This window comes from Cyprinus carpio, chromosome A23, assembly GCF_018340385.1.
Source record: "Cyprinus carpio isolate SPL01 chromosome A23, ASM1834038v1, whole genome shotgun sequence".
Taxonomy (NCBI): Eukaryota; Metazoa; Chordata; class Actinopteri; order Cypriniformes; family Cyprinidae; genus Cyprinus; species Cyprinus carpio.
The window spans coordinates 17,908,516-17,921,098 of NC_056594.1; the positions used below are offsets into that span (position 1 = coordinate 17,908,516).

Here is a 12,583-nt window from a genome sequence, read left to right on the forward strand (position 1 = left end):
CAAATCTGTTCTGATAAAGAACAAAGTCATCTATATCTTTGAAGGCCTGAAGGTGAGGAAATGTTAAGCACATTTTTATTTTGGTGTCATCTATTCCTTTAACATCAAGATTTTCTGTAAAGCAGATTTGAAATAATGTATAACGTGAAGTACGCATACAAAAAATGACTTGACAAAAATCTAGATCTCTTCTGGCATTTGTAAGTTTTCATTGTTCAAACACTTCATTCAGACAGTCTGTTCATCCAGATTGTGTGGATTCTCAATGCAAGCAGAAACAAACGGAGTGTGTTATCAGCAGAGGTCTCAGCTCCAAATATTGAGTCACAGTTTTCTTTTCCTACAATAGAGCATAAAATCGAATCTTCTTGGTTTTCTAGCTTTTGTTGCAAAAAAATTTAATAAAAAATAAAAGCTTTTAAGTGTCACATCCACATCTCAAAATCCAATCAACAACTGATGAATAGAACCTATAGTCCCACCGTCCTTCATTTTTTCTTTTCCGGTAAGCCATTACACATAAGAAAACATCTGTCACTGCACCTATTTCATTGAGACTTTAAACTCTATAATAGAGACAAATAATGAAGCGTACCACAATTACTCAAGGAATGAACTTCCTCAGTGGTTTAATCTAATCAACATTACGAACAGGTTTAAAATTCAAATCCTTTTCCAAAATCACCAGAAATGGCAATACCCAGTCTAAGATTTTTAAACACTGAAAAAAGACTAAATAAAAACGAGGAAAACAAGGCAACACATGCACACAGTAGAGCGAATGCACACTGTCATGCTGTTTTACATGGTTAACTTCAGCGAATCAGAATCTGCAGCTACTTCTGATCGATTAATGGAGAAATAATTCATGTGAGGAAGCAGGTTATGACGTTCAGGAGAAAAACATGTGGACAAGGGAAAAGCAATGTCATCTAAGTTTCTTTCTCCTCTGAAGATAACGGACACGCAGATACACACCACCGAGCACCAAGACGCCCTGTCGTCTAACTCACAGGGGCTATTTTGGAGAGAGCCTTGAAGTGTGAAGAGTTTGAATGTTTCTCAGCTGACTCTCGTGAAAGCTACAGTGCCCCCTAGTGGCGAGGACAATGTATTGTCTGTGCTATGTTCCTTAGGGTGGCATGACAGCATGATTGTAATGTGTACGTGTGTTTTTATTGTTGACAGTGCTGATGAATGAAGGAAAGCACGTCATCTTTAGACAGTTTGTCGGGGTTGACCCGCGTCTGGGAGTCGTGAACTCGGACGCCTTCCTCCCAAGCCCAAAACAGCCTGTCTTGATGACATGCACTGAGAAACAGAAGAATAGAGAGAAACAAACCAATTAAAAAGGATGCTGGGGGTTTAGAGAGATACTTGTTTCTTTGAAGGTCAGATGCTACATAAAAGCCAGCATTCTTTGTTCAGTATCTTCTTGAAAATTCAAGCTATGTAATGTAATTTTTCTGCTCAGCGCTTCAATCCAAAATCGGTTGCCAGTGCAGTGCTAGTCATGCAGGATTACTTCATATTGGCACTTTAATACTTACTGGAAAGGTGCCACAGAGCCAGGCGGCAGTTCATAAGTCGATTCTTTGGTCTGCTTATTGTAGAAAAACTTTCTTTTAGAACTTTTGCTGAAAGCCATTGTCCATGGGTCTGTCAAAAAGAGAAAAAAATATTTGACAAAATCATCTTTAACAAGGCACTCCACTAATATTATCCTTATTATTTCCTCCCTCTCTCTCACCGTTAACAGTTTTGATGATGTAAAGGCCACTAGGGAGGAAGTGACGGTCATCTCTGCCAGTGTATGACAGTCTTGGCATCCCTCCCGAGCTCTTGGTTACCTTCATTTCCAACCTGGGGGGAAAAAAATGAATAAATAAATATATCAAATAAAATATAATATATATATATATATATACACACACACACACACACAAGTAAAATAGTAATATTAAATTAAATAAAAAATAAGAAGAATAATCTAATGGTGGAACACACCTCACAAAGATCTTCTCCATCTCCTCTAACCTATAGACTTCCTTCACTCTAAAAAATTAAAGAGAGAGTGAATGAATGAATGAGGCTGAAACAGCAAGCAGACTGACTTGCAGTATCATCATAAACATGAAAGATCCTGTCTAGACTCTAGTAAAACACAGTATCTTCATTAATTTTACATACTGCACCCTCCGGTGTTCATAGGACTTCCTGGCCCCCAGGGCTGTCACTGACATGGCAATTAGCACAACTGCAAAGAGAAAGGAATATTACCGGATGGGGTTCATGTCTGGCCTGCTGGGTTTGGACACAGCTTTCACAAACTTCTCCGCCATCTGGATTCTGCACCAAAAAAGATTTTTTTTTTTAACATTTCTGGTTTGCATTTAGATGATAATAAACCCAAATCAAAAGCAACTAAAGTTGATTTAGTTGCTTTTGATATCCAATGTGAAATATAACGCTAATACTATATTATACATATAAGAATATAATAACTGTATACAAAAAATACTGACGTTTAATTTTTTTTTTTTTAAACAGCGTTTCTGCAGGTTTTATAAAGGTAAACAAGACTTTTTAAGATCTTTGTAACACTAAGTAAAAAGATTTTAAGAATCTATTGAATGGAACAAAAAACATCAATAAGGTATCTAATGTAAATGTCTTGCATTAGCAAGTAATTGCAGTAGTATTTTAGCACTAGTAATTTTGCCTTGTTTTCCAGTGCAAATGTCTAAAGATTCTTAAATCAAAATACATTTACTTGAGAAGCAAAATGGCATTTGATGATGAAAATGGCAAGTGAGTTGTTGATTACAAAAAGAACAAATATCTGTCAATACACAACTTAAAAATCAATTTAAAGAGAAAACAAGTTTTCACACCCCACTGACAGATTTTTGTTCTTGTTTTAAAGGTAAGCTCATTTAATTGTATTTGTTTCTCAGAAAACTGGGCATCACATCTTCAAACTGCATCTCAAGTAAAAGCTGATTTAATGATGTTTAGATATTTGTATTGGAAAACAAAACATAAATTTGCAGTGCATGCAAATTTTAATTCCATGACATCATGAATTTAAGATTTTCTTCTCCAATTTGAGACCTTTTAAAATCTTTTAAATAATAATGCATTGTAGCAATGTTTTCACACAAACTGTACCTTAGTGGAAGGATTGCACTTTATAAACCTGCTTAATAAAATAATGAAAGATTTCTATGTGTGATCATTTGGGAATAGCTTCTGCAAAAGACCTCTGGTTGAAGTGCTGATCTCGGACATCAGTGCCGTTGAGAACAAGAGCATCGAGAATGTGCACAGCGTTGATCCTTCTCTGGGCTTTTCCCTACAAGCACAGATGCAAAGACTCAAAATTGATGCAAAGATTTTTATACGGTGTATTTTGATGTTTTATTTGTTATGTAAAATGTTTTGAGAAGTAACATTTAAAGGCGCTATAGAAAAATAAAAGTTATTATTATCAATAAAAAACTTCTTACAAGCATGCATGTCATTATTTTTATTGAAACAACAAGAGCTCTTTCCCCTTACAGTATTAATGTAAAGCTGTCATTCAACACAGTTCTCTCTACTCTCAACTACTGTTATACTGATTCTGTCTGTTCACCTCTCCCTTCAGCTCCTGGACGATCTCTGCACTCAATAGTGTCTCTCTGGGCAGCTCCAGTTTGAAGTTTTCCAGCTTCTTCCACCGTAACGGGGCTTTACCATCCCACGTGTAGATCTGAGATCTCTGCATACACAAACAGTTTAGGGTTTTCGCTCTTTAAGCAATATATAAAGATATATATGACCACAGCATAATATAAATTTAGCCTAAATTACATAAATATCAGATTCATAGATATATTCCTTACCCCAAGTCCCAGGAGAAAGAGCTGTTCTCCTCCTCCCACAATGCACCTGTAGTCCAGTACGTGCTGTAGTTTATCCATATTTCCTGAGTTCAGTGCAGTTGGTCTGGAACTAAAACTGTCCATATTGGAGCCCTGAGATGGAAAGACAGTAAGCAGAGAAATACATTTAGATTTGATTTATAAGAAATTTAAACTGTATTTTAATCTGTTATTTAATTGTCAGATTAAATTGTCACCCTTTTTTATTACCTTTTTTCCTCGTCACATATTTAAGTAATAATCCTAAATTAGATATCACTTGAAAGCATAAACACTCAAAATTCAACATGTGACAGCTGTTTTAAATAGGACATTGTGTTACAATGGAAATGGTCCTTAAAATCCATTTAGCGGGCTCATCCCCCTTGTATCACGTGTCATATTACAACATTTACTACAGCATTTTATAATCAAAACTTTTTCTAATCTTGACAGAACACATATCGTTGGAAAGGTCTGTGTCTCTCAGTTAGTGAAAGAAGTAATATTGTGACAGAAATCTATAAGTTTGTGACAGGAAAGTACAAAAAAAAAGAACCTCCATTTTTGTGATATCAACTTCAAATTTGGAACATAACTCACTTATTTTAGATTTTACAGCAGTTTTAGGTTCTAAAATATTTTGTAAAATATTTATATTAGATAAAATGAAACAAATTTAGTATAGTGCATTTTCTTCACAGTTAACTTTTACTGTACAATTGTACAAATATATCAATTATGTCATTGGAAAACGTCCAAAAAACGTTTTACAATTTTTTTGTTAATTTCTTTTAACAAAAAAAATATAATTTCTTTTTTCTTTGTATTTTGTGGTGAATTATGACCCTGACATTATAGACTTCAGTTGATTCACCCACTTAGCTCTTCTTTTCTAGAACATCACGTCCACAAGAGCATTACCACATTCCCAGCTAACTTCTCAAAGCCCACACACACACATACACACACTTACCTTCACGAGCTCACAGAACTTTGCTTTCGGATCAGTTGATGAAGGAGCGACTCTGGCTTTATCAGGAATCTGCACAAAGATGAAGATGTTCAAGGTCTCAATCATTCAAATTGGAATTAGTTTGTCCCTACACATCCCTACGCAAAACAATGTTCTTTGAAATCTTTCAGACACCACCAAAGAGCACTAAACTAAACCTCAGTCCACTATGAAGTTTGTGGCTATTGTTTTTGGACTCACCCCCCATAGTTTGAGACATTCTTTCCGGATGTCAGCTTGCCTGGACTCAAACAGTGTCCTACAAAGACACACAGCCTTGTCAGTGAAGCTTATACAAACGCAGACATGTGCGCACAAACAAATAAAAGAGAGTTTGAGAGGAATGCCCTGAAACACACCAGAGGAAGAATGTGTGACTCACGTATCTCTGACGTATGTGTGGATCTTAGCCAGCGCTTTGATCTGTACTGCACAATGGCTGCAAGACAAGGGATCAGAGTTCAGTAAATAAACCTAAGCATGAATGAATGCATCGAGAGAGACAGAGAGAAAGAGACAAAAAAAAGGGTCATAAAGCGATAACGGTACCTTTCATTGGAGTTGATCATGAATTGGAAGAAGTCAGTGTCTCCTTTAATGATTTCCAGAGGGACGACTTCAGTAACGTCTCTGTCCGAGTGTCTGAAGTGATTCAGTTTCAGGTTGATGGTGAACATGTATTCTCTGACAGCATCGGTGCCTGGCTTTAAACTCTTGCACACCACATATCTGCAAGCAGACAGCATTAAAAATCAGTCCCTAATGCTCATGCTCAATAATCAACTGTAACATTATAATGTGACGTTAGTCAAAAATGCTACTTTTTCTGTACAAGCATAATAATAATAATAATAATAGTGTGCACAATAATACCAGGAATGTGCATTAAACAAAGTAAATAGGGCAAAATTTTTAGTTTTACAGTTTTTTATTGATCTATTAAAAAAAAAAAAAAAATCAATAGAATCAATAGAAATAAACAATGAATCAAACACTACTAGCCAAATATTTAGAATAATTATGGTAATTAAGATTCCATTTACTTGATTAAAAATACAGCAATATTGTGAAATATTACTGCCATGTAAAATAACTGTTTTCTATTTTAATATATTTCAAAATGTAATTTATTCCTGTGATGACAAAAGCAGAGTTTTATATATATATATATATATACACGGTATATTGAACGGTAGTGTATATAAAAAACTTCTGCAAATCTAAAAATGAGTGTATATAAAAAACTTCTGCATTTTTAAGTCAAGAAAAAAGTATATATTAATATGCTGAACAGAGAAACCCAGGTATATACGTTTCAGTGCCCATTGCCAGGAGCTCTCTCAGGCTCTCAAAGTGAGTCATGGAGGATGAACACTAACCTCTCTGAATTGGCGGGCCGGCTGGTGACGGGTTTGAACAGCGAGACCCTCTCGAAGCAGAGGTACAGCAAATAAATCAAGCCCACGCTGAACGGTGTGAACAGGTCAAACGTCTTGCACACAAAATGGCCTCCTGTAAAAACAAAGATTTTGAGTTGAGAAGTTGAAGCAAAAGTGTTTAAATAATTAACATTCATCTATTTAAATGGACCATATAATGGAAAACAACCAATCATAACATAGCTCATTTATATAATCCTAAAGGCACAGAGTTAAGAGAAAGTTTCATGTAAAACTAAACACACAAACTTGTGAAAAAAAAGGCACTCTAGAAAGGTTTTAAAATATGGCTCTTCAATACTAGAACCGTAAAAATATTACCGTTGATTTGATACACCTAAAATTAGCTCTGAAGTAACCAAGTCTTTTCTCAGTCACATAATAACCTTCCTAATTACAGGATTTCAGAATAAATAGACTTGTGTCTAGGCGCATCCCAAGATAAAATCCAAACAGATCTGAGACAAGAGGCTGTACAATAATATCAAGTCAAGAAAAGGCATTAAATCATCTTCAAAGCCTTGAGAAAGACATCATCAAAGAGATGAGATCATTTGGAAGAACTGGCTGTCCTCCAAAACTGAGTGTCTGGGACTGAAGAAAAACCACGAGACCTATGGTAAGCTAAAAGAAGATGCAGTGTTCCATGACAAAGATAGAAGATGCACTACTGATGTGAATCGTCCGTCCCTAGAGTAGAGCACAATAAAGCTTTAATGATACTTCTTCAACATCAGGGGAACGAAAACTAGAGGAGAAAGAAAAACATCCTGGAGGAAAACAAGGATTTTGAGTGATTTAACCTAAAAGACAACTCAACTTCCAATAAGAAAATGGCCAAAGCATACACAAAAGCCCAAAATCCAGACCTTCATTCAAACATCTATGAAATAAAACTACTAATCTCAAATGGACACAATCCAACTTGAACTCCAGGGTTTCACAACTATCTACAGAGCAGAAGAAATCAAATCTTACCAAATAGTGAATCTGTAATTAGATTAAATTTACAAAAAGTGAGTTTGCAGTTAGTTTTCAAGCTTGAACTGAATGTAATGAGACAAACAGACACAAAATAATGGCAGATGGAGAAAAGTCTTTCTATTGAATCACAGCAAGCATAAAACATAAAGGAATGTAGTCTGAATCACAAGCAAATGACTTTTAAATTGTAAAAAAAGTAACTGATTTAACTCAATCTGACAAACCCAAACTCACTAAATTATTATTATTATTTTTTTAAATGTTGAGATTTTCTCCGTGTTAATTATTGCAAAATGGACCCCAATACAAATCTGAAAAAATATATATATATATATATGTCCAAGAGAGTGAATAGTCTTTATTGGAATGTTATTATGCACACAAACAAAAACACACATTACCTGGTCTGACGACAGACATGGCAGTGAGGAACTGACATAGGAGGAGCTGTTTACTCAAAATCTCCTGAATGTTCTCTTGGCCCTCCACAGAAAAACCCTGATGAGCAGCACACCGTCAGAATCTATCGACCAATCACACGACAACAATATTCACATTTAAACCAATCACAACAGAGCATGTCTTACCCCATCTGCCATTAAGAAGTGCAGGCCTCGCCCTTCAGTGCTGTCTAAGACAAAGTTGCGAAACGCAGTGATGTTTTCCGGCCGCGTGATGTCACCATCGCCATCAATCCCACCCTCACCTGAAACACCGGTAATGAGACATTCAAAAGAAATTCCCATATTTTCATTTAATATTTTTTCTATAACTAGTTTAAACGTGTATACTAAGTGAAATTGGAATTGAAAACAATTTTTAATGTTGGTAAAAGAGTCACCAAGGCTGAAGTAATGATGCTAAAAATTCAGCTTTGCATCACAGGAACAAATTTCATTTTAAAATATATTAAAAAAGGAAAACAGTTATTTTTAATTGCAATAATATTGCATTTTTGATTTTTGATTAAACATAAGAGACTTCATGAAAAATCTTAATTACTCCAAACTTCTGAACAGAAGAGTAGGTATTACATTAAAATTTCTACATTAACCGATACAGTAAAAATGTTAGATTGTTGTTTTTTGTCCATGTTTAAATGATTGAACCTCATACCATAATAGGCCTCAAAGAGCTCGCTGGGCGCAGCATAGAAATCTTCCAGTTTGAAATCGTTGGATCCTTTAAGCGTCATCCCAAAACCTTTCGCATGCCAGCGCCGCCGCCACAATACATACTCTGAGAATCCTCCTGGTCCTGCACATACATCTCCAAAATACAGCAACTCACCATCTTTATCCCGCGTCTGCGGCTTCTACACACACGGACATCCAATTCAGAAATCTTATTACAGCACATATTTCAATCCATAATGCCACAGCTTGTGTAACTGTGGTCTCACCCCTTGAAAATCCTTTGGGTTAGTGAACATATAGTCAAAAACATGATCCATGTTCGCCATCTTCATAGCAGCTCTGAAGAGAAAACAGAGAGAAAGAAATTTAGAAATGATATGTTTCTATCATTACATTGTATGCATGTGGAGACGCCACCTACCTGTTGAGAAAGAAAGCCCCTCGGATTGTTTCATAAGGGTTTGATCGAGTACGCGCTCTCCTCATCTCCTCCCCCTCCAAGTCATCAAACACAGTCTGAAAACAAATACATATAAAATGACGTGTTACATTATTACAAGACACAGAGCACTCTGTGTTTTGGTCTTATGCAAGACAGGAGAAACATAAGAAATGTTTGACACACTCACTTTGCAGCGAAGAAGGAGATGCAGTAGATTCTCAGAGCAAAATTCAGTTTCATCTTCAATTTTTAATTTTTTCTAAAAATATAAGCATAGGTATAGATATACATATAAACATGGAAAGCTGATAAATAACATTTTATATGAATGTACACTACCGTTCAAAAGAGTCATTAAGATTTTTTTTTAAATTGAGAAAAGACACATTAAAGTGATCAAAAGATATTTATAGAAAGATATATAAGATATTTATTTTCAAATAAATACTATCCTTTTGAAATTTTCATTGGAAGGAAACCCAGAATATAATAATTGTAAAAGAATGATAAAATGTTTGAATGAAAAACAGCATGGCATGCATTTTGATGTCAACTACCCATTTACAGTTGGTAAGGTCTTTATCGTAGCCAATTATGAGATGCAGAGGTTTATTAGTAAAGCTAATATTTATAAAACACTGTTTGCACAGCAGACCCATGTGAACAAGAGACAACAAATAACTAAGCAAAAATAAATTTAGTCAGATGGTGACTAATCATTTTTTAAAATAATAAGCATTTGATCTTAAACTAATCATTTCAGTACATCAGTATGTATAATACGTGCTGCAATACCTGGCCCACAGCCATCCAATCCCTCAACTCATCTGCATCTGGGATCTCTGGAGAACTTTCTGGAAACCACGTCACTGATTCTAAAGCACTTGGCTGAGAGTACAAATGAGAAATGAGGGAGAAGTAATGGCCCTGGACTACTAATGTTTCTGTTTTAATATGGAAGAAACACTGTTGGAAATGTTGCCATACAGTACCTCCGGCTCATCTTGCCAGTCTACATTGAGGTCGCCCTGAAAGCCCTTCAGGGTCAGACCCAAACCTCGCCTCCCACGCTGGGTCGATGCTTCTACGATCTCTTTCCGCCCTTGACCGAACTTTCCCAAACCCTCGCCTTCTCTGAAACCCATTTTGGCCTGAAGGAAAGAGAAGAGGAGACCATTTTAATGTGTTAAAATGCATTTAACCGGCTTACAAGACAGTAAAAGGAACGACGGGAGGTGCTTATTTTACCATGAGTTTCTGAGAGACTCCGTTATACATAGCAAATCTGGAAGACGCTTCAGAAGAGGCATCATTGCCCTCAGCATTCTGGGAATTAGAAGGCCTGGAGAAACTGGGTTTGTGATCCTCAACATCACTGAGAGACTCACTCTGACTTGAATCTGGGAGACAAAAAAATGGGACAAGCTTTCAGAAACTTACACTATATAACCAAAGTATCTGGACAGGGGAACATCACAGTGTCACGTGCCACAAGGAAACCCCTCTCTAACCCTGACTGGTGGTTCTTTGAGAAGACTCCTCATCTTCATCAGAGGAGTCCTCACGGATAGCCTTCCTCTTCTTCGGAGGCTCGTCTGAGGCTTGTGCCCGTCGCTTCATCTTAAATTCAAGAGGTCCAAGAACCTGCATCCATTCGAAAACATGATATCACAGGATTAAAACCCAAAACAAAGACGCATAACATGGACTTGTGTTAAATTCAACAATCATTCAGATTTTAGGTTAACATTTCAATTAACGTATAAAAGAGTGGATATTTTGAGTGCTATAAATGGTAACCTAATTCACCAGGATTTTTTTTTTTAATTGTTGTTACCATTTACAATTACCCTTTGCCTTCACTAGTTTATTTCTCTAAAACAAGAGAGCAGTGGTGAATAGGGTAAAAAATAAAAAAATAAATATTTCATATCATCATACTTCCCCAGCTGATTAATCACAGAACAGTTTTGCAATACTTGTTTCTGAAATGTTATATTTAAATATGCAAATGAAACATTATCAAATTGATGCACACATTTCAATTCAGACTCAATTCAGTTCAATTTCAAAATTTGCACACATTTCCAGAACAGATAAAGACAGGTTTAATATTCTTGTTTCATTTTGTTGACATATTAGATTTAAAAGGTATTTACAGAGGGGGTCTTGGATCTCTTTTCATTACTCCATAAATCAGAAAATACTGTCAACAGGCAGAAAAATTCTACATCTTTATTAAGTTTTCAGGAAAAAAAATGTTGTATAAAACAGGCAAAGTTATATGAATAAAACCCTCTGTAAAAAATAGAGATATGAATAATAAAATAGAAAGTATGGTGTAAGTGTGACTGAAGTGGAGATTTCACACACACTGCATCAGAATAAAACTAATTTTGAGACAACTGCCTTAAAAATATGTATTGTAATTAACAATAACAGACAAAGTGTAATAAAATATGCACTTAAATTTGTATTTTACATATCTTCTAACCATTACTTTGAAAGAAGACATTTTTTCTTAAGATTTAGAAACTGAAAACTGTTTAAAAACAGATTTAAGGAGAAAAAAACTGTAAAACCTTAAAACGTGATGCTAATAAATAATAGTGCTGCATTTATCATCATCTACACATTTCCTTACAAAAACACTCGACATTTCGATTTTCACATTCAGGTCAAAACTACAGGTTGAGTACAGTACATTACATACGGTACAAGCAGTACATTTATCATTTATTTCTTCCACTGTATAAAAACTAAGCTAGCATTGATTATTCAGCTGCTTATATAACTATTGCCAAAGCATTTCCGTTTAAAATGTGCCATAGTGAAAATGATTGAGCTGAGTTTATTGTCCTTGCTATCGCATTTCTGTAAATGTTCAAATTTATTTGGGGGATATTACAGAGTTGAAGGTCTCAGAAACATAACTGTGTGACACAGAAACATAAAGTGAAATCAACACTCAGCTTTTCAGGTTTCGATTTCACAAGAAACGATGCTGCGACACTCGCAAACATACCCAAAAGGAAATGCGCAGCTATTATCCAGAGTCACCTCCGCAATGTATACTCATATTTGATTTGTATCCAATCTGTACAATTTCTTGACAATTGCTGCTTTGTTATATTTCAAACATCAAAACTGGCCCGCGATCCACTTTCAGTGGGTCTTACCGTGTTGCTGGCGCATGATAATTACGTCACCACTGGGGTTGGACTACAAACGCTTGAAGCGTAGGTCATAAATTATAATAACAGATGCAGTCGTCGCTTGGTAAACTTCCGAACGCTGCGAACGCTTATTAGTTATTAACGCAAAAGTGAAAATATCTCAGCATATATATTAATTGGCCAATACATATGTTACATTTAATCTTACTTATAGTATGATACTGTGTGTGTGCATGTTTTTACTCTTCTTTTTTTCTTATAGACTATATTTCTTCCTCTTGTCCCTCTCTCGCAGGACAGTTTTATGAGGTCCAGAGTGCTGTTTTTCAGTCCAGTCCAGATTGTGACCTGATCCAATGTTCTGCATCCTAAATGTCAATCAGGATAATTCATTTGTTCAGCTGGGAAGATATGGCTATATGTAGAAAAATTAATTATACAATTAATAATTAGCCTAAGTGCTATGTCATGAAAGTCTTCTAAAAT

The 12,583-nt window shown here is 35.6% G+C and overlaps 1 protein-coding gene across 3 annotated transcripts; it reads right to left on the bottom strand.

Annotated features, from left to right (window-relative positions):
* Positions 1-604: 604 nt before the first annotated feature.
* On the bottom strand, positions 605-12,216 carry LOC109113211 (cap-specific mRNA (nucleoside-2'-O-)-methyltransferase 1-like). 3 transcript variants are annotated; one of them, XM_042713519.1, is made up of 24 exons: positions 12,101-12,216; positions 10,433-10,565; positions 10,170-10,321; positions 9,914-10,072; positions 9,717-9,809; positions 9,109-9,180; positions 8,901-8,995; positions 8,746-8,818; positions 8,460-8,658; positions 7,931-8,049; positions 7,745-7,841; positions 6,300-6,432; positions 5,470-5,649; positions 5,303-5,359; positions 5,122-5,179; positions 4,882-4,950; positions 3,888-4,019; positions 3,638-3,763; positions 3,264-3,355; positions 2,281-2,349; positions 2,008-2,055; positions 1,751-1,863; positions 1,551-1,659; positions 605-1,311 (listed from the first exon to the last, which is right to left on the bottom strand). In XM_042713519.1, the coding sequence occupies exons 2-24, from the start codon at positions 10,539-10,541 to the stop codon at positions 1,176-1,178; spliced, it is 2,490 nt and encodes an 829-aa protein (XP_042569453.1). In that variant the 5' UTR covers positions 10,542-10,565; positions 12,101-12,216; the 3' UTR covers positions 605-1,175. The 3 variants fall into 3 exon arrangements, with proteins under 3 accessions (XP_042569453.1, XP_042569451.1, XP_042569452.1); XM_042713517.1 differs by having other exon boundaries at positions 11,947-12,108; XM_042713518.1 differs by lacking the exon at positions 12,101-12,216 and adding an exon at positions 11,895-12,094.
* Positions 12,217-12,583: the final 367 nt, after the last annotated feature.

Coding starts and splice junctions, on each gene's coding strand:
- LOC109113211 (XM_042713519.1), bottom strand. CDS start 10,541: ATGAAGCGACGGGCACAAGCCTCAGACGAGCCTCCGAAGAAGAGGAAG. Junction 6,433..7,744: donor CATGTCTGTCGTCAGACCAG/GTAATGTGTGTT, acceptor TTGTTTTTACAG/GAGGCCATTTTGTGTGCAAG. Junction 1,312..1,550: donor GGCTCTGTGGCACCTTTCCA/GTAAGTATTAAA, acceptor TCTGTTTCTCAG/TGCATGTCATCAAGACAGGC.